The 21,870-nt window shown below is 39.2% G+C and overlaps 2 protein-coding genes across 2 annotated transcripts; one reads left to right on the top strand and one right to left on the bottom strand.

Annotated features, from left to right (window-relative positions):
- Positions 1–258: 258 nt before the first annotated feature.
- On the bottom strand, positions 259–21,764 carry LOC140926026 (probable tubulin polyglutamylase TTLL9; the record flags this gene model as incomplete). Its single annotated transcript, XM_073375837.1, has 18 exons — positions 259–895; positions 1,225–1,352; positions 2,741–2,854; positions 4,359–4,397; positions 5,163–5,257; positions 6,025–6,087; positions 6,263–6,321; positions 6,762–6,849; positions 7,622–7,662; positions 8,612–8,681; positions 9,443–9,478; positions 10,151–10,219; positions 10,602–10,667; positions 11,561–11,594; positions 18,700–18,785; positions 19,777–19,888; positions 21,465–21,554; positions 21,718–21,764. Coding segments are annotated over 18 exons (1,311 nt in total), but the record flags the coding sequence as incomplete, so codon positions are not given.
- On the top strand, positions 12,466–17,585 carry LOC140928257 (tubulin beta-4B chain-like). The gene is made up of 6 exons (XM_073377987.1): positions 12,466–12,617; positions 12,703–12,811; positions 13,597–13,707; positions 13,794–14,251; positions 15,853–16,347; positions 16,742–17,585. The coding sequence occupies exons 1-6, from the start codon at positions 12,561–12,563 to the stop codon at positions 16,853–16,855; spliced, it is 1,344 nt and encodes a 447-aa protein (XP_073234088.1). The 5' UTR covers positions 12,466–12,560; the 3' UTR covers positions 16,856–17,585.
- Positions 21,765–21,870: the final 106 nt, after the last annotated feature.

Below are 21,870 nucleotides of genomic sequence, written 5' to 3' on the forward strand. Positions count from 1 at the left end.
TGGTCTCGTAACTGTTCACCTTAGACTGACAAACCAGAGGCCGACGGAGCGCTCATTTCACCCCACTCTCTCTGTCGGTGCTCCGTTTTAAGGGTATTTAAAGCTACTTAAAGCTAAACGGAAAGTAAAAAAGTCGAGACAAGGATTTGAGGTCAGACCTGGGAATCGAACTCGAGACCTTTCACAAATTACCTCGAGCAGCTGAATAAGGACTTCTTTATTATCAGAAAAGGGAAACAGCCGCACTTAGAGGTTAAAAGGATTAATTTTACTTTACTAAAATTCCTTTTTCCAAACACCTAACAAAAGCGATTTGAGGACGTGGTTTTATTTTGCTATTTGCTGCTTGGAACTGGCGCCGTGTAATAAATACATTGTACAGTTTAAAATACTATATTATCACAATTCTATCAAATATGAACAAATACAATATTTAACAAAAACTTGAAACGCTGGATATTTGTGATGAATGGCTTGTCTTGAAGCTTGGTCACGTGATCTTCCTGAAATTTGACGTCATTTGTTCCGACTTGCTTAATTTGTAAAACGTAGGCGAATCCTCCCGGCTTCTTAAAGACCATATCCAAGTTTTCAAGAGAAAGAAAAATTCGTCGTCGTGTTTTTACCACCCTTCATTAAAATTGGTTGTGCCAAACCTGGATAAGAAGGCCCCAGAAGTAACATTCCAGGAAATTTTCTTTTAGAAGGCAGTTTGGATTGGTTCCCTTGTTCCTTTATATTTGTTTTAGTTCGTGACTTGTATCACATTTGATTGACGATAGCTTATTACAGAAGCCTCATGTTGCTCATGTCTGCATTGCTCATGTTTTCTTCACTGACTGAGCATTCTTGAAGACCTGCTTTAACTGCTTGTCACGATCGCTATTATCGCACCCTGTAAAGAAATAAAGATTTAATACGAACATGATCCTTGATTGGACTGCTGAAGGGAATTCTCTTTCGCGTTTCGTTTCCCTTCGCTTGTCTCCTTGCAATCGGGGTAGGAATACATATCGTGTATGAAAACATTTGTGAAAGAAAACAAGGAAAAAAAAGAAACAAGGAAATAAAGTTGAAGTTGCTTGGCGTTGCAAGGTGTGCTGTCCCGCATTAGTTTCCCCATGGGCTGCGTTTATTTCAGGCAAGAAAATTGTAAACTGTGTCAATAAGCAAAACAAAAACTTACTGACCGTAACTATGGATGATATTGATACAACGACCTACCGAAGAACGTATTGGTCGGATAAGAAGGATTTGGTATACAGTCCGCTCCACTGGCATCATCCATGTACACTGGTCCATCATTCCACATTAAGTCAAAACCTCCAACACGCTTCTCCCGCCCAGTTAGTCTTGCAATACACAATGAAAGTAAATCATTAAGACATGAAGTTACCATAAGAACTATTGTTTTCCTTTAGATTATTTTGTGATAAATAAAATCAGAAAACTTTCTAAAGTTTAATGTCAACAACTTTTGTTTATGATCTCGGCAAATTGAAATGTCTATGTAACAAGTAGTATCAGGATTACTTTGCAGAGCGAAGGAAAGTAATTGAATGAAATAGAATTTCAATACTTAAGTTTCATTTTGAAACCAATTGTTGCGTTTGGGACTGGGTCACTCACTCAGCGATGTGCCAAATTGCACCATGGGACTGTTTTGGGGAGAAACAACAAAACCAAAACAAAGAACAAACTTAATTTATTACCTAGTAATAGCGCGCTGCTTAATTTGTTTAGAAATGTCATGAATTACCGTAACAATAAAACATTCCACCAGGCAAATGCGACAGCTATACGCGTATGTTGCAAGTGAATCCACCCGACGATTGGTTAAAGACGGGATGAGCACGGGACTCACAAACAAGCACACGGCTGATGGATTCTCTGTTCTGTATCACGTGTTCGCTCGAAAACAATGCATTCTCTATTCTGCATTACGTCATAAAAGTTACCTTACACTACCTTATGTTACATCGCTTCAAGATTCACTCTGCCTTGGAACTGTCGCGCACGGTTTTATTAGGCTGCCGCTGCGCAGCCTCGCGTCTTCGCGAGGCTGCTAGTTGGCAATAAACAGATAATATTACACAAGCAATGCCCGCAGCTAGCAAGGCTATTCGAGGCCAGTCAGTGCGTGCAAAATGAAATTAAGGTTAAAACTAACTAAGGAATGTTTACAGTTTACAAAGAAATGAAATAAAAATCGAACAAATTTGGACCCAGTTTCCCGCTCTACCTCGTAATAGCCAATCAAAAAGCGATGTCCCCCAAAACAATCCCATCATGCAACTCGAAACAACACCGAGCAAATCTCATTCACAACCCGAAAAATGTCAGGAGCGGAAGTGTAATTAGTTACTCCGGCTAGGCACTCCAAAAACCAAAAGAGTTGAACTGGTGACTACCAGGAAAAAACCACAGTTGGTGTTCAGAGAGGGACTAAAACCAACCTCGTTTTCAGGATCTCTCTTCTTTACCCTCAGTGGAGCCTGGATCGAGGGGGCGGAAAGCAGAAATATCCTGGGTGCGAAGTTGGAATTAAACTAGGCTCCCGTCAAGCACTATCACAATTTGCCCACGTTGTTTCAGGTTTCCTTGTAAAAATTGCTGTAGCCTGAATAACAGGCGTTATATTTTTTCGCGTTTTTCCTGTGTAATATCTCACTTTACACCCCGTCTTATCTTACGTGCAAAGACAATATGATGATAAAAATATAGGATATAATTTCTTCACCTGTTTTCCATGTCTATGATATGCAACATATCCTCCAACAGACGACACTTAAGCTCGTAATCAGACTGACTGCTGGCAGTGAGAGATGGTGAAGCGTTTATCTCGATCAGCCAACTGTTACAAGAAAACGTAAGAGCGTGACGTCTATTGGCAGTGTATATACATAATTATGACAGTACTTACTACACAAGGCATATCTAAAGGATATCTGCAGTATATGAGCAGTCAGTAGACCATTTTCGATATATTACAATTCATACTTGACTCCGAGGCTTAAGGGAATAAAACAAAAGAAATCATCTGGAGGCTTAGCAATGAATAATACATTTCTTTTGTTTTCTTCCCCCAAGCCTCGTAGCCAACTATGAATTTTAATATATCAAAAATGGTCTCAAAGGTTCTTCTACTATATTAGTGCGTGGTATAGATTTCGTACACTTGTGATATACATGCAGTATATATGTGCAGTGTAATAACAGATTTGAAATATCTGTAGTAAGGCTCAGTGGAGTTCTACACTAGTATAACTGCTATGTATCTGCAGTAAGGCTGGAATTCTACATCAATCTACAGGATATCTGCTATATATCTGCAGCACATTTGCAGTGTGACTTCAGTACATTTGCTGTTTCTTTCCGTATGAAATTGCATATATTACAGTATACACGCCCTCTTAATTGCCTTGAGGTACAATAACCCACCCTCGAAATATTAAAATTCTAACATGATTCCGAAGCTTTGGGGTCAAAATTGCCAATTTTTCACGACTCCACTGTTTCGCAATTCCCAGAAGAGACTTGAACACAAAGCAAACCAAACTATAGTTATTAAAGTGGAATAGTTTGGAAACTCGTTAGACTCTTTTGTTATATGTCTTTGTTAGCTTTTTTGGACCTTACCGTGCACAACGTTCAATAGCATTCCTATCATTCTGAACTTGCTGACCAATAGAAACATCGCATTAATTTATTCAGTCACAATTTGTGAACAAAAAACAAAGGATTGTGCATGGTCAGGGAGCTTCCAACGTAAACTACAGCACCTTGTTTTCAACTTTCCTGACCAGTCTTCTCTACTAACTATGACCAAACCAAATATAGAAAAATGACCATAAAGCCTCGGAGTTATGTTAGAAGTTTAATATAGCGAACGTGGGCAATTGACGATGATCTACATTCATTTAAAACACGCATTCAGAGACATTTGCAAGTACGCTTGCATTCACTTGTGGGGAAAACTTCAATTACACCTGAAATCGCCACTTTAGTTACGAGGGAGGGACTGGAGCCGAAATGTAGCCCACAATTGTTTCTGGGATAGTTACTGCGCGTTACTTGCGCCGGTCTGCTATTGGCCATTTTTTTCCCGCCCCTAGTAACAGTCCCAGATGTCCTTGCGAACGTTGTTCGGTCTAGTTTCCTCGTTTCTAAAGTGGCAAATGCACTTTAAGAACATCTGCGGAAACGTCTCTTGGTATCTACATTTACAACCAAGCAAGCACGCATGTGTCATGAGCCAAATTACACGCTATTTTGGGTGGTTCATTCACCTGCAGACATATCTAATTCAGCGCCAACAGTAGTAAAGATATACGATGGCAAGTCCGTGAGCTACTTACGGTTTAAGTTTAGAGTCAAGTAGAATATCGTAGCCATATCTGCCAGTTAAGTTATTAAGGGAAAGAACAAGATAAGATTCGAAGGTAGGAAGATAAAATAGCTGGTACCATTAATAGTTGACCTGTAGGTTCAATTTGTTAGTTCTCTCCCTTGCTCAGAGAGGTTTTTCTCGGGATACTCCGGTTTTCCCCTCTCCTCAAAAACAAACACTTCCGCAAATTCCAATTCGATCTGGAACGCACGGACATGTGAAGTGCACAGACACGATTGGTGCTTCCTGGGCAAACAAGTTTGCAATTACTATGAGACCCAAAAGGTATTTTTTATCTTTATAATTTGCTTCTGTGTTTGGGATTTAAGAGTTAGGTAACATCTTACTGTTGTTATGTCTTTTTATTTAATCAGGTTGTACTGTAGTAAAAGGGGTAGCCTGCGTAACAGGTGCTTTATGAGCCAAGCGAGGCGAACGCGGCATTTTGCGCGAACCAGGCTATAAAAGGGGTTGCTTTGAAGCGTGACCAATCAAAGCGACGCATCGCATTAAAATGTCGGGGATCAAGATTGCGTTTGCGATGCATCTCGTTAAAATTGACAGTGTTGGCCTTCAGTGCCATCATAAATTAGAAATAAAAATGATATAACAGAGAAAAGGTCTATCTCAAGACGTCACCGGAAGTGGATAATTTAAAATGCAGACTTAATGTATGGTCAGAGTTGTATAGCGAAAGTCGACAACCACAGAAAAGCTCCGAACATGCCTTAGGTTAATAGCGTTTTCACAGACAGCTAAAATAAAAGGATACAACTCGAAGCAGTGTTTATCATTTATCATAACTTTTTGTACAGCTTGTAAACTCTTGATGAAGATATTATCCATATCTCTCATCAAAGTTTCAACCTGAAAAAAAAGAAATACATACTTAATTAAAGTGTCCATGTAATTACACGATAGTACTAATTGAGGGCACTATTTTCACATCTCCTAGTGGAAACGGAATCGCAATTTCCAGGTGGTCTCGCCCCGTATGTAAGAGAATCTGAGACAGTCTTGGATTCTGGATTCCACGCCGCCGATTCTGAATTCAAGGTAAAGATATTAAACGGTAAGGCTAGAGAGTCCTTTTTAAATCCGTAGCTTGAAATAGTCATCTGGGCCTTGTTCCGCTAAACCTTGGATTAAAATTTTGTTCCGTTTTTGTATTTTACCTTCCTGTGTATTGTTTAGGGGAACATTTTGTGTTATCATTACTGTACCTCGGAGTAAAGGCGCATAACAACAGTATTTTGTAAGCTCGAGTTGCATGTTCTTAGACAAAAAAACCTTGCTTAAAATTTGGCTTAATCCTAGTTTAAACTTAACCATCTTTCGAGGAACCGGGCCCAGAGTAACAAACCTGAGGCCGACAGTGCGCTTATCTGCCCCCCCCCCCCCCCCTCCCCCCTCTCTGTATCAGTTAAAAAGCTACACGGAAAGGAAAGAAGTCGAAAGAAGGATTCGGAATCTCTTTAAGTGAAACTTGGGTTCCGAACTCCTTGAGCTGTTTTCCAGATTCCATATCCCGGGATTCCACAAGCAAAACTTTTCCCGGGGTTCCGGAATGATTTCCTTAGATGGGGCGAGAGGTCTTCCAAACAAGGCGAAAGAGTATCAACTCTTGTTCCTACCTTGTCTATACCATGTTTTGCTACAAGATATCTCCTAAGCTGTTGTAACGACCACTTGCAACCCTGGAAATAGTTCAAAAATAAGAATGTTCAAGCTAAGTTTGTTTGAGCAAGTTGCATGATATCCTTGATCTACGCCATATCATTTTTGTTAAAATTGCGTTTTATAAGAATGACTATAATAAAAGCTTTTACTGTTAAATAAGGTTACATGAAAAGCAAACAGTACGATGGTTACCTTTTCAGCATCATAATCAGGGGCTGTTTTTTGAATGGCAACATTAGTGAGGTGCACATCTACAGAGAACAAACGTCAAGGACAGATAGAGCGATTTTCGTATGACCTTGAAATGAAAACGCGCAAACAAAACAGAAACAACGAGCGAACGGAAATAGCGCGATTTGATTGGTTTATTGAACGGATTTAAACGCGCTTGGCTTTTGGTTGGTTAAGCAAACGCTCGGGTGAAAAAACGTCATGCCCGAGAACTTTCTAGAAATCAATAAATATTTCGCTTTAACGTCATACTGCAACACGATTGGCCAATCGAACAATGCCTTCTCCATATTAGAATTTTGGCGGGAAAACGAAGAGGCCATGTTTTCATCTTTTCATCCATTAGCTTGTTTAAGTTCCTGAAACATCTACAATGTTCCACTCTAGGAAAAGGTATTTGTCATTATTGTCGGTAAAATGGACTGTTTTACTTTTTCACCGCAGGAAGAGTAAAGGATACATGTATCATCTATCGAGTCCAAGGAGAATCGCGTGTTCGAAAATCTTGCAAAACCTTCTCTGTAGAGCCAGGCACACATTGGAGCATACTGAGGGGTAAATGGTCAGCTTTCAGAGATAATCTTCACGGGCAAATGGGCTCTGTCTATCTTTGTAAAAGTACGTTACATTCGAAGCAATAATCATATATTTTTAGTACTTTAGATAAACACTTCACCATTTAAGGGCACGTTTAAGGGGAGCGAAGCTTTCTTAAGGTATAAACATTCCCATTTTGCACAAGGGTATTAAATGCATAACATAATCGTACGTGGTAGATTTTGAAATAAAAGGTGACAGACCCGGGGGGTACTTGGGTTAATTTTTGTTTATAGTCTATTCTGTGGCCAATTATAGACCCCATCTTTGTCACTTTTGGGCAAATATGTAATTTTCGCGATCCCAACTTAGTCACTTTCTGTTTATGTAGCTTCCTTTTCATCTACAGTACAAACATTCTGGTACGTTTGCTGACCGTAAATATGAAGAACTGTCTTACCCCAAAAATCCGAAAATATGCGACCCTATTCTGGTAACTCTATTGAAAATGCGACCCCATTATAGTCAATCCAGTCGTGAAAATGCGACCCCATCCAGCGGCTCATCCCCATTTGCCTCTTATAAGGAAGTATCCCCCCCCCGGGGGGTGACAGAGAATAGGACCTTCAGAGAGGTGAAACGTTCTACTTTTTGTTTCATCTAAAAATTAAAAGAGAGAGCGTTTCACAGCGGATTAAGGGGAAGCATAAACTCAGAAAAACCTTAAACAAAAATTACAAATATCAACAAGCCAGTGTTATCTAAAGAAGGTATGACACTTACTGTCGTTACGAGGACATACACTCTTAAATCGAATTTTCTACCTACGAATCATAAATACACAGAGAAATGAATAAATTACAAAATGGTTCTTCGTCTACCATTCTGAATTGAAGGCAAATTGAGAAATTCCGGTTTTAAAAGTGAAGGGAAAAACAAAGTACTGGGGGAAAAATTAAAAAATTAACATTTCTATTCTATACCCTGATTTTACATACGTTGCCCCATTTTCCTGCTTTTAACACAGTTTACCTTACACTCATTTTGTACATATATAGCTCCACGCAGAATATTTTCTTATCCCAGATGCTGCCGATGATTGGCGAAAGCTTGGATTTCATTTTTATTCTTTAAAAACAGCAGTTTAAGGCGTTAAATGTTTAGTGTTGTAACGAATGGTCCAGCCTATACATTATATCAAGGGCGCTCGTCGAGAATTAACTTCTAGTTTTGATGATTTTGGGTCTAAACTTTAATTTCAACTCAACTTTAGGTTACTGATCGAAGCATCCAACTGTAGCACCCAGGACAAGACATTACGTCCAGATTCCTCAGAAAAAGGGCAGCAAAGATTTCTCTCATTGAAAATGATTTAATTGAGCCCAGATCAATGGTCGAATTGTACGCATTTTAGCCATCACACGGATGAATGGTTACTGCATTTATATATTTGCAGGAGCGACTATCACTATTCATCTGTCCCCTGACTATCTTGAAAGGGGCGTTTGGGTTAAAACTAGAACAATTGGGGGGAAAACAAACGATCGCATTAGCCATTTTCAACCTTCAGAGTGAGAATGGGTCAACGTTGTGTCGAACTACATTGTGGGACACTTGGGGTAAGTACCACTTCTTTCATTGACGATTACGCAGCTGCGCGGGAAGCTGGGGCAGCATTTGTCCCGAAAACAATCCCATGGTGCAATTTGACACAACATCGACCCAGTTCCTACCGCAATTTCCAATTGGTCAACAAGCCTGGTACAGACTCACCTCCTATTAAATATGGATCTTCTACATAGCGTTGTACAACGTACGCCTCTGGAGGCTCTTTGTCGTCCTTCTAAAAGCATATCATAAATGTGACTTCAAATGTTCTGCAGTACAGCATGTCAAATGGACAAAGACGAAAAACCCCGTAACTCGAACTTCCCTTGGTCAAAATTTACCCCGACAACTCAAATTATGGTTCTTGCAACTCGAAGCAGATGACATGCCATTAGCTATTCTTGACATTTGAAAATTGATGCCATCATAATGCTTTGAGAATGGACACAAATCATAAAACGAGAAATATCTCCAGAAAGAGATAACTGAAACTTAAAACCAACGTCAAACAGTGAGGTGCTATATTGTGAGGTTGCCATGGCAACATTCTTGGCTTTAGTCTCTTTTAGCTTTAAACCAAATATTACCATTTGCGTCTCTATAACCAGAGAAAGAACTACCCGTTCCAAACATGTACAGTGTCCATGTTGCACTTAGTTTACTCATTAACCATTAAGGGTGGCCACAGGTTTGTAAAAAATGGAGAATGACATTGTCATTTTAGCAAGAACGAGGCCTTGTAATCAGATATAAATGCAAGTTTCAATTATCTTAACGCCCTCTCTGCAGACGTATTCTTCGTTTTATGATTTGTCTCTATTCTTAAAGCGTTCACAAGATTTCAAATAAGTTGAACATCTCTAAAACGGGTGAAGTCAAAAAAATAAAGAATACAACATTCTTCTTTATTCTTGTACGAAACTGTAAAAAAAATAAATGTAAATATGGCCCACGGATATGTTCCGCTTTTACAGCATGAGATTCGAACCAACTTACTCTGTCATCTGACATAGCTGCACGATAAGGGTCCTCCTAAAAAGTTAAACAAGAAAAGAAAGTTAAAGATCGACAATATTGTTTCCATTTAGTCACTTCATTTAATGATTTTTAATTTAAAAATCAGGATTTTGTCCGAGACAAGAATGACCACGTGGAAAAAGGCCGTTTTTCACCCTCAAGCTGAAAGATAAAGCCACTACAGATCCTTTAAAGCATCACAAAAATGTTTTCGCGCCTTTTACGCGCCATTTTACATGCCAAGAAAGGGATGACTTGATGAAACTTTTCTCAGAGCAAAACAGGTGATAAAAGATCACACGTACACGTGGTATGGGCACGTTTTAAAGCAGTGGCGGATCTAGATATTTCAGGGACGGGTAAGAGCCACCCTCCTCCCCTAATTTTAGATGAAACCGAGGCTCAGAAAGTCCCTTCTCCCTGCTTATCTCGAGATTTGGATGTACCATAGTAAAGTGTATCACTTTCTATCTTATTTACTATCTATTTTGTTTAATAGACCTCTTACGCTTGTAGGTTTTGTTTTCCCAATGAAGGTCTTCAGGGAAATTTGCCTCTTCGTCTTTTCATAAATTATGCGTGTATATGCACGGAAATAAGATAACAGTTCCCTAGAGTATTATCACATGACCTACATTGGGCAAACAAAACATACAAGCCTATAATAATTTATAATTGTTGAAATACCTTTCTCCAATCCATAATGTCCTTAAGTTTCCTAAACAGGAAAATCCCCTTTCCTTGAGACTTGCCGACCTGATATATCAGCAAAATCATCAAGGTAAGATTAATAATAGAAAGCATTACATCCGATTACAAGTACAGAATAAGTATGAGTACTTAGAACAATTTTAAGGTAATTTCAAGCAGCGAAAATTATGGCCTTCGTCACACGTTCTTCGGGGAGAATTGCGTGAAGAGCCAAAAGAACGCCTGCGTGGTAGGGTACGAGAATTATTGTTTGTTTTTTTGGTTTTCACGTTAAAATTTCCTCGCCAACAGCTCTAGTTTGAATAGTCAACTTTTCTACGGCATTGCAAATTACAACATGAACATGAAAGTTTTAACAGTCACAAATGTAAAGAATGGATTTGTAAGTAGGTGGAAAAAATGAAGGTACTTATTCACTTAAACTCACAGGCTTCATGATCCACGTTGTGCCCGGGTTCCTTTTGAACTCCTCTACAAATATGTGGTATTCCATCTAAGAGAATGAAATTAAATGTTGCAAGTAAAGCTAATAATACTGTATATGAGGGAAAAGCAAATGTTCATTTATTCCGGGGTCAGTATCCAGTGATGAAAGCAGTACTATAAAAAAAAATTACCTTGTGGTGCACCAGCCTGGAGGGGAGGGAAGGGGAAGAGAGGGGAGGAGAGAGGAGGGGGTTACCACAGATTTACCAGCCAAATGGGTCACTTGACGTCTATTACCACAAGCCAAATGAGTCAATTACCTTCTAAAAAGCCTAGAACTTCACAAACATGCAAACCTCTTCATAAAATCAAAACGTCAAGACTTTTCACCGGCTTGTCTAAGACTGTTAAAATTCGGGGGGCAGGTTCTCCCCTCTTCCCTCTCCCAAAAATGTTGAATCAGAAAGAAATGCATGAAACAGTTTTATGACCAAGAAATAAAATAAGCCATTGAAAAGTGGTTTATGAAGGGCTGGTTATCGTCACACCAAGTATTGTGCCTCCACACTTGATGCTACACTTCTAACATAACAGATTATTGATACATTTCGCTAAACGAGAAAAAGGTGAGTAGTGAACATGGCGAAGAGAACGGTTATCGATTAAGAGGGGAGAGTAATTTTGTTTTTGCTTTGGTTTACATTGCTGCGCCATGTGATTGGCTAGGAAGTCTCGCAAAAGTGTCTAAACCAATCCATAGTATGAACCATTTATGAACCATAACCAATTGCACCGTGCGCACACGCGTCTGTTTTCCCGCGCTTGGAGTCGGGCACAACATTAACTTCGTAATCTAATTGGTTCATTTGATTGTGCGTGCACATTATGATTGGTTTTCAGGTTTCAAATCTAGTAGATTATTTAATCACTAGACTACAAAAAAAAAACTTAGAAACTTACCGGAAGTTCAAATGTAGTCGGAAAAAAGTCGCACCTAGTATAAACAATCGTTAAGGAACGCAAAAAAAAAGGAACTAAAAGATCAAAGTAAGACTACGTATTTAACTTCAGGAAGTTATAGCCGACAAGCTGCAAGAACGACAGAATGCAAGATTCTGCAAGAAACGCACTGAATGAATGATATAAGAAAGCGGTTAAGCACGAAACAAAGTTCTTGACACAATTCCATATTACTGACACATGGAAAACTCAAAGTGGACGAAAAAAATACATCACTATTGATGTTAAAACACGAAGAAGCTCAAAACAAAAGAGCGATTCACGTAAAATTGACGGCCTTAAATAACAATAATAATTTTTTATTTTTGACTAAAGAAATTACCATCAGGATGCATTAATTTGCAATTTTAAGTCTGCCGTCAATTTAAGATGGACTTCAGATATTGAAACATCTTTTACGTTTCCCTTTAAAATATTGTCTTTGCTTTTGAAACAAAGATATTTTATAGTATTGCTGCTTGTATTGGCTTTGTACGCTACCTTCAGTGTACTTTGGCCGTGATTAAATCTATAGTAACTTTGCAAATAATCTCTAGGATACGTTTAACTACCGCAAGCTCGTGGAGATAACAAATTCAAAACTATCACTTTTGACAAGTTCACTGACTCCACGGTGGCATGCCGCCCATCGGCATTCATTCATTTACAAAACACAAATAAAAGGTTTGTAAATTTTCGCACTTTTGCAAATTATTTGTTTGAAGAGAAATTTTGCTTATTCTAAAGTTCGCGAGACAAAACGAATTATTTAGTTGTTTTCTATTATTAAACTATTTTCGTTTGGACTTCGCGTGACATCAGTAACAGCTATTAAACGTCATCGTCAATAATTCATGCAATCGAAGCCTACGAAAATCACCATAAAATCACTTTAAGTATTTTGCAAGACCGACAGAGAAGAAAGTTCAGCCTTCCTTCGCTTGCTCAAAATCTATCAAAAATGCGTGAAATCGTTCATCTTCAAGCCGGGCAGTGCGGTAACCAGATTGGCGCTAAGGTATGGTGTACACCCTAACATTTAAAATATATCCATTTTTTATCTAAAAAGCCTAGAACTCTCACTGTTCTTCATGGCTTTTCAGTTCTGGGAAGTGATTTCTGATGAGCATGGCATCGACCCAACTGGCACATACCACGGAGATTCTGATCTTCAGTTGGAAAGAATCAATGTATACTACAACGAAGCTACAGGTACTTTAACAGTCAGTCAAATGGTCCCAAGTGTTCCGTTGCGTGCTAAAGTAACGGGCCCTCGGAAGGGGACAAGGAATTCGGTCGCGCCCGAAATGCCCTTCCCCGGCTTCCCCTTTGAAAGCTTGCCACGCAGGCTAAGTCCACGAAAACCAAATTTGCAATCAATTTTCACACTTTTGATCAAAGCATTCAACGGAACGTTATGTTCCGCTTGTAACACCAAGGCTTACTGCTTTTACGTTCATTTAACCTTGCCTGCGTCGAAGAGTTTAGGGTAGTTTTATTTCTGTAGTTCTCTATTTCGATTAAAGGTCATTCCTCTGAAATCGAACCAGCTGCGGTAAGATTTTTGTCAAACTTCACCGACTGATTGTGTATGTTGTAGAAACGTAAAGTTTGAAATAAAATGGGGGGAGCCCCATACTGGTTTAGGAGCAGGAGCGACTTGTCTGTACCCAATAATTCCTTAAAATACAAATATGATTAATATATTCACGAGTACATGTTTTGAATAGTTTTCCGACGATTGTTTCTTTTTCTGCTCTGGGAATTAGTCTACATTTATTCTAGACAAAGAAAGTTACTGTTAATGTTAAAAAGAAACACGTCACCACCCTACGGAGGCTCTAGCCTCAACGAGAAAAGCGCCATGCTTTAATGTGCGCACGCTAATCACGAGTGAAATTGTGCGCCCTAAGGATGCACAAAGCAATACTTAGCACTGAATAACCTTAATGTCTGGTAGCCATTCACCGATTGGCGTTCATTGCACATTATTCTAGGTGGAAAATATGTTCCCAGAGCCTGCCTTATCGATCTGGAGCCAGGCACGATGGATTCAGTGCGATCCGGCCCTTTCGGGCAGATCTTCCGACCTGACAACTTCGTCTACGGTAAGTGCAAATGAATATTAAAATAATGAGCGACACTCAAACATCTGCATCAGAAATTAACACAGAGGATGCCACGTTTCCCTCAGGTCAGAGCGGCGCTGGAAATAACTGGGCAAAAGGACATTATACTGAAGGCGCCGAGTTGGTAGATTCCGTACTCGATGTCGTCCGCAAAGAAACAGAGTGCTGCGATTGCCTTCAAGGCTTTCAGCTCACGCACTCTCTGGGAGGTGGAACCGGCTCTGGAATGGGAACTCTGCTCATTTCGAAGATCAGGGAAGAATATCCCGACAGAATCATGAACACATTCAGCGTTGTACCATCACCCAAAGTATCGGATACCGTTGTTGAGCCTTACAACGCGACACTGTCGGTCCATCAGTTGGTCGAAAACACTGACGAAACATACTGCATCGACAATGAAGCTCTGTATGATATCTGTTTCCGAACTCTGAAGCTCTCAACACCAACTTATGGCGACTTGAACCATCTTGTCTCAGCCACGATGAGTGGTGTTACGACTTGTCTTCGCTTCCCCGGTCAGGTATTGTTGGATTTTTTTGAATGAGTAAAAAGAACGAAATTTTGCGATAGAAAAAGATCTTGCCCAGAATACGGACGTGAGCATATAAAGAGCGAAAGAAACGATCGTGAAATAAACAAAAAATCTTAAGATCGTGGGTTTGTAGCAAGAAATATCACAAACTGAATGTAGTACAAAAAAAGGTTTCTTTTCTTTCGGTGGGTGGGGGAGGGGAACCCTGTTAGTGCGAGAAAGAAAACTTACACGGAAAACGTGATGATAATTAAATCTCCAAAATAATCGAGTAATGGATCGATCGCTGATTAAAACAATCTTTACAGAAAAAATAGAAGAAAAAGAAAGCGAGAATTTAATTTCATCTGCGTTGATTTGAACATACATTCAAACAAATTTGTTTTCAGAACTGTTCATCTGATATCCATTTTTAGAGGGATAGCCGTATAAAATGCGATAATCGCCTTCCGGACTTTAGATATTGGACTGATACTGAATTTAAAAGTTACGTGTCAAAATTTTTTGACATTTCGCCCGTGTTTTTCTTTTTAACTTATCTTCGGCCTATTCACTTAATTACATTCATGTTTACGTTTGCAGGCGTATTGCGCATGTGCAGGAGGGTTGACACGCCAAACGACAAGAGAGGATTGCTTTTTAGTTTCAGAGTCACAATATCGAAATCCAAGAAAAAAAACTGTCAATTGAAAACAAAAGATAAGGAGAAAAAAAGGAACAAAAGTGCAATACCGACAACCGTATATAAATAACTTATTGACAATCGAAAGTTTTTCCTCATAACGAATGCTCTACATGGTAACGGAAAGGCTCACCTCCTTAGTGTCGCAACTCTGTCCCATTGCCTCTATTGTTGGTTTGCACGTGACGTCATGGCGGCCACGATGGTGGTCAAGAACAAAATCATTTCTCTCCTCTGGGAACTAAGCTTTGTTTTCATGTAAATTCTTCCAGAAAAAATTCTATTGTATTGACCCCCAAAATGGCCGCCTTGTCACGTGGTTGCAAACCAAGAATTGTGAAAACAGTATTCAAACACTGAAACCATTACACATAATGTGAATCCTCGATAGAATGAACCTCTATTAAAAAAAAAACACCGAAATAACCATTGATGTTCTTCGCCGCCAATTATGTTATGGTAAAATGTATGGCACAAGACCCTAATAGTAAACTGCATGACACAGGCCCCTTATTTAGCGTACAGGTGAGCCCTTGGTACATCGAGTTCTCGAGTACAAGATCTTGACAGTAAGTGCACCCATTGACGTTCGTGCAGGTTTCAGTCACGTTCTCCTTGAGAAAACAGCCGAGCGTAACTTTCCGAACCACTTTACTGATCTAGCCTACTGGGAGTCATTGATTTTGTTGAACCATACATTTTTTTTTCTACATTTTTAGCCTTTTTTCAGGCGTTCAAACTGTAGGAAAGGCGCAAAAAGATTTAACAAGGAAAAAAAGCAATGGGGGTGAGCGCCTGGAGTAGGCTATGAAATTTTTGTAGAAATACAAAGTGTAACATTGTGGTCGTCATAGGTGTTAGTCGCTGGTTTCTATTAAGACACGCCGTTTTCCCATCCTTTTTATAGCTGAATGCTGATCTCAGGAAACTGGCCGTAAACATGGTTCCTTTCCCTCGTCTTCACTTCTTCATGCCTGGATTTGCTCCTCTCACCAGCAGAGGATCGCAGCAATACCAGTCACTATCAGTACCAGAACTAACCCAGCAGATGTTTGATGTCAAGAACATGATGGCTGCATGTGATCCAAGGCACGGTCGTTATCTGACGGTGGCCGCCATGTTTCGTGGCCGTATGTCCATGAAGGAAGTGGATGAACAGATGCTGAATGTTCAAAACAAGAACAGCTCCTACTTTGTGGAGTGGATCCCCAACAACGTCAAGACCGCGGTCTGTGACATCCCTCCTCGTGGACTGAAGATGTCTGGTACTTTCGTTGGTAATAGCACCGCTATACAGGAGCTATTCAAAAGAATCGGAGAGCAGTTTACTGCTATGTTTAGGCGCAAAGCGTTCTTGCATTGGTACACTGGCGAAGGCATGGATGAAATGGAATTCACTGAGGTAAAAAAAGGTTTAACTGTATGGACAAGAGGTCAGGAACGAATATCTTCATATAGTATAATACTCTTCAAGGCAGTGCAAACATCTCACTTTCCGTTTTCAGGGTCTCTCTATGATCGTTTCGGCTCACGATAACTTAAGTCTGGCTCTCAATAAATAATACCCCTGAAGTACCTGCGACATAGCAACCGGTGCTGCCTGCGGTACTACTCCGACAGATGAAGACATAAAGGCCACCGGCAACAAAAAACATCGCAGGTCTTTACCGCCGGCATGCCTGAGAAGTTGACTCGAAGTTTGGAAGGCCTACTTTGTAGGTCTTAAAGTAAAATAGCTTCAAAGAAGACGTTTCTTTTTATAAAAGTGATTAGTTTCACTGATTTTTTTTTCACAGGCCGAATCCAACATGAACGATCTCGTGTCAGAGTACCAGCAATACCAAGACGCCACAGCTGAATTTGATGGCGACTTTGACGAGGAAGAAGAAGAAGAGGGTGAAGCGGCATAAAACTCACCAGAATAAAACAGACAGTAGCTGCTAGCAGGAGTAACCTATAACGCCGTTTTATAGTTCATAAATGGGCTAACAAATTAAAAACAAGGGAAAGACAAAAAGCTAACACAACTGGACAGCACAGAACTGTTAAAGAAGCGTATCACACAAATCTTAATCATGGCCTGGTGTTTTCATGCAAACTATAGGGTAGAGTGTTGTTAATGCACAAAACGACCCCTGAAAAACAAGAGTCACTAATACACAACAGAGTGGTACCTATATCTACCACTTTGTGTCTAAGATCAGGGAGTTCGAGCAGGCCCATGGTCACAAGGACTGAACGTTTCTCAAATTTTGTTAGTGTTAAATATCAATCTTGCCAATAAATGTAGCGTATTAGTATATGTATCAGCTTGCCAGGTATCCTACAATTCAGTCTTCCGACCACAAAAGGGACAATAAACCAGTGATTTAATTTGATTTAAGAGAAAGACATAAACTCACTTACCAACGTGCAAGCCAACCATTAACAATACTTTTGGAGTGTAACGCCAGCCATGACTTGTCTAAGCTTCAGTCGACCTCCTTCCCAATACAGGTCAAAGACAATAAATATTGAAACCTGCTTTTAAGTACTAGAAGTGTAGTAACGTCTAACGAAACCGGGCCAACAGCTCCGCTGCATTCTTAAGCACAGCCGAGGAAGGATGTTTTTGCACTTTAAACTACTAAATACTAGAGACACGTAAACAAAACTCGAGCCGCCAAGTCATAGCATCTGAGACGTAAGCCTGCAATGCAAACAGCAGTATAGTTTCCAAAGTAATGTATTTCATAGTGAGCTTCACTGTAATGCCGGAAAAACCGAGTAAAAACAAATCCTGCTTACTTTTTTTTTATGATATTAAACAAGCTTGATGTTCTGGGCCATTAAAATCAACACTTACAAACGGGTTTGTCAAACTTTCGCTCTTTGTCCTTGGTAACTTGAGTTGTTTTATTGCTGAAAATTCCCTCCACATCGCTTAGCTCACTACTTTACCCTCAAACATCTATCACAAACTTGAGTACACATGGTTAATCTACTCTGTTAAAACTCCTGTTCTAGGATACGTACTCAATAGCTCCAGGTGACCGCATCTTAGCCTAAAAATACTACAAAGAAGCAGATACCTTATATATTCGATTAAACGCCGCGGCATTTATTTAAGGGCGGTTTTGTTTAACATGTGAGGGTCTGTTATTCCACAGCTACTCAGCTGCAGAATTACCCCATAAACCGGGCATGTTTCCCTGTAGGTAACCCACCTGTCATACCTACCAATTCCTTGTTCTCATATTAATCATTCAACCTCCATTCCCACACCAGGAGGTCACTTAATTATTAAGAGTGCATGCTGAGACAGGCGTGCAGCGAATGTTGCCCTGTTCACATACCACACATGCCCTCTATTTTTTCTTCAGAGATCGTCAAGCGTACATATCAAAACAAAATCGTGGGGGGTAAGAAATTGACTGCTAAAGCAAGGGGATTCTTGGTTTCATAATATTTCTTTACCATTTAGATTTTTGACTTTTCTAAACAACTCCTAGATTAAACTATGGTTTGCAGGACTTATATTCAAGGTGCAATTTCCTGAAAAAGGCTTGATATATAGGTGAAGGATACTACTACTACTACTAATAATAATGGTTTGATGTTTAAGCGCTTAGCACTTAAAAGAATAAGCGCTATATAAATATTATTATTATTATTATTTTTATTATTTTATTGTTATTATTATTATTTATTATATCTCTTCATCTGACAAAGCCACTAGCTATGGTTATAAAAGTATTTATTTAAGCAAGGATACTTTGCAGCTTCAAGTTTCCCAAATTCTCTCTCCAATTGTTTCTTGAGCCTCTTTAAATTTTTGGCCATGAGATTCTTTCGAGTCAACTAAAAAATATCAAAGAGAAAGCAATGGATCAAAAATAAAGCCAACGTATGTCCACTAGCAACCTTGCCTAAACAAACCTGGCCAGTGAAGCAAAAATAATGAGGCCCAAAAAATACAAAAAATTTTGTCTTTGTTTAATTTTGTTCCTGGCGATTTTGTGGTACCTAAAACATTTGCTGGAAAACCTTCTGCCTCTAAAAAACACTTTACAAGCTATATAGGTGGTTTTAAAGAAAATGTTTCCAAATATAAAAAAAAAGGGAAAATTATGTTCATTTTTAACACAGCAATTTACACTCCAGAGATTTGCCTCGAAATTTATTATACATCTTTCCTGTATGTGCAGCTATTCAGTATATAATTAACAATAATATTAGTAACTAAGGTTGAGTATGATGATAAAGAATTATGCAGACTAAGGAGGGTGGTATCAGATGGGGTGGATAACAGTTCCCAAGACAGTATGAAATACAATGGATGGGCAGTTGAGGCAAGAATGGGTTGATAGAAGTTTTGCCTTTGATCAGTAATTTTTTAGTGACAAGTACTTTTTGTCTACCAGGACTCCCATAACTGGCCAGTAAATAGAAGGTGGACTGGCGCAATACCTAGAGGATATCCTGCATTATTGGTGGGCAACAAATGAGTTTAAGAACCTCTAAAAGGAAAACAGCAAAAATTACTCAATTGAAAATAATGAAAACAACTGGATGGTAGTAATATTGTCTCTAAATATTGAAAAATGCTGCTCCATGTCAATTATAATCAAGTTAGAACAATATTTTGGGACCAAGTCTGTAAGCCAATACTTGAAGGGATTCAATCGTTGTCCACATCAATGAAGTACTACAAGGTAAGAGTTGCCTGTACTAGTTGCTTCTTGTCAGTATAACCATGGATGGCAGGTGGCAAAGATGCAATGTTAGAGAGAATGTAGAACTACGTTTTTTTTATATAACGTAACAGGGAAGCAGTGTATTATCTTAATACCTCATAATGATTCCTAAAATGACAGATCTTGACATGTTCTTCCATATATGTGTGGTCAAAATTCTCTCTCATCCATCCCACATCACACCAGTAAAAATCCCACTCTCCTTCACTGTTAGGGAGAAGATTTAAAAGTTAAATAAGGAGCTTATTACAGTGGAACCTGAACATAACAAAACCTCTATATAACAAAGTCTTGGTATAACAAATGATTTTCTTTGCCATAGTAATAGTAAAACTTATGGAAAAGAAGGTCCTCGATATAAGGAAACCTCATTATAGTGAACAAATTTTGCCAGTTCCTTGGCCCCTCATTATATCAAGTTCCACTGTACCAAATCAGGAGCCCACCATTAAATTGTTGTTCAAAAAAAGAGAAAGGAGAAGGCGAGCTAGCTCAGCTGTTTTGGCTAGCCTGCAAAAACAGCTGTGTCTCCTTGCTCTTCGCCACTGGGGATGTTTCGAGAGGAGGAACGTCTGCGACTTAGCGACAGAAATTCCATACTGATGACGTAAATCAATGTTTACATAATAAATCCGGTAGTCATGGGGTTCTAAATGCAGATTTTTTTTGTTGTTCAATTTTGCGTTTCTCCTGGTCGATTTTGGTAAAGTGTTGTGTTCATCTCCGAACGAGCTCCAGCAAAACTCAAATATTTCTTCTAGGAAAGAACACATTCCACAAATATTGACTGTTTTGTTATAGATTCATCGCGTTTACTTTTGACCTTTGTGGCCTTTTGTCTTTTCTCTGCCTTTCATAAACAATACATCCAATCAGTGCTTCTGAACTGATTCCGGGCAGATTTTGTGTCACTAGTATGGAATTTCTGTCGCTGAGTTGCAGACATTCCTCCTAGCAAAATGTCCCCCAGCAGAGATGAGCGAGGAGAAACATCTGTTTGCGCAGGCTACTGTTTTGGCATGACCGGAGAAAATAATATTGTGGATAGCAATGGAAATGAGTCTATACCTGCCAACTTTTTCTGAGATATAAGCGTGAGATTTTTATCCTGGAAGTGCTCTGATTTTTGAAGACGACACGATCATTTCTGAAGATTCCCGAAGAAGTCTGAAGTCTTCCGAAAAAGTCTGAAGTCTTCCGAAGACATCCGAAGTCTGCCGAAGGCAAAGTTATCGAGAAAAACGCTTATCCACAAAATCAGAGATCGTGAAGAAGGGATTGTCATTTATTCATTTTACACATGGTTTTCGTTCCTTACATGGGTCTGAGTTGACATATTTTTGGAAATTGTGTCAAGCAAGATGGCAACAACTCACATTTTTCAATCAGGCGTGAGAAATTGGCCCGCAAGCATGAGCCGGCGTGAGATCGAAGTTTTCAACCTGCAGGCGTGAGACTCACGCCTAAGGCGTGAGAGTTGGCAGGTATATGAGTCACATGTTGGACCAAATGGCCGACTTCTTTGGCTCATTTCTACAAATGTCAATCAAAATTACTGAGTTCGTCATATACAATGTATGTTACCCTAAAAGCTACCAATACCCTGCACCGTTGCTATGGTAACAAATGTCTAATAACAAAACCTAACTAACCTTTCTAAACAAAGCCGTTTTAAGTACTAAGAACCTTCAGTTTTAAAAGTAATGAAATATTAATACAATGATGTAGCGAAAAATTTGAGCTCATTATATTTTCTGTGCAAACTGAAAAGTGCTAAACTTACTCTCTGATTTCCGTCCACCCCTTGGAACGAAGGACATCTATAATAGTATTCTGAAGTGAACATTTGAATCTGATAACACGGCTGTTGTCACTTGAAATACAAAAAGCATGTAAATAAAGTTAATCATTTGCAAAAGGCTGATGTCAGGAAAACGATTTTCCTATTCTTGTTAAGCTCGAGCTTTGCCTCCAGAGGATTAAAATATATGCCAGTCTTGATATTATTTATATTCCTTGATTTTATTAATACTTACAAGGGTTTTCTCTGAATCGGTTTCCAGTTAAAAGGTGTTTGCTGTAATAGAGTATTAAAAAGCAAATTTAGCAAAAGAAAACAAAGAAAATTAATGTTTAAAAACTATTTCTTCTCGTGTTTCTACCTTATCTCGTTTTGCCGCCATGTTGAG

This window comes from Porites lutea, chromosome 2, assembly GCF_958299795.1.
Source record: "Porites lutea chromosome 2, jaPorLute2.1, whole genome shotgun sequence".
NCBI lineage: Eukaryota > Metazoa > Cnidaria > Anthozoa > Scleractinia > Poritidae > Porites > Porites lutea.

What these genes read in the sequence shown, in the direction of transcription:
- LOC140928257 (XM_073377987.1), top strand. Translation starts at nt 12,561, where the DNA reads ATGCGTGAAATCGTTCATCTTCAAGCCGGGCAGTGCGGTAACCAGATT. An exon ending in ACCTGACAACTTCGTCTACG is followed by an intron (nt 13,708 to 13,793) that starts GTAAGTGCAAAT and finishes CGTTTCCCTCAG; the next exon opens with GTCAGAGCGGCGCTGGAAAT. An exon ending in GTCTTCGCTTCCCCGGTCAG is followed by an intron (nt 14,252 to 15,852) that starts GTATTGTTGGAT and finishes TCCTTTTTATAG; the next exon opens with CTGAATGCTGATCTCAGGAA.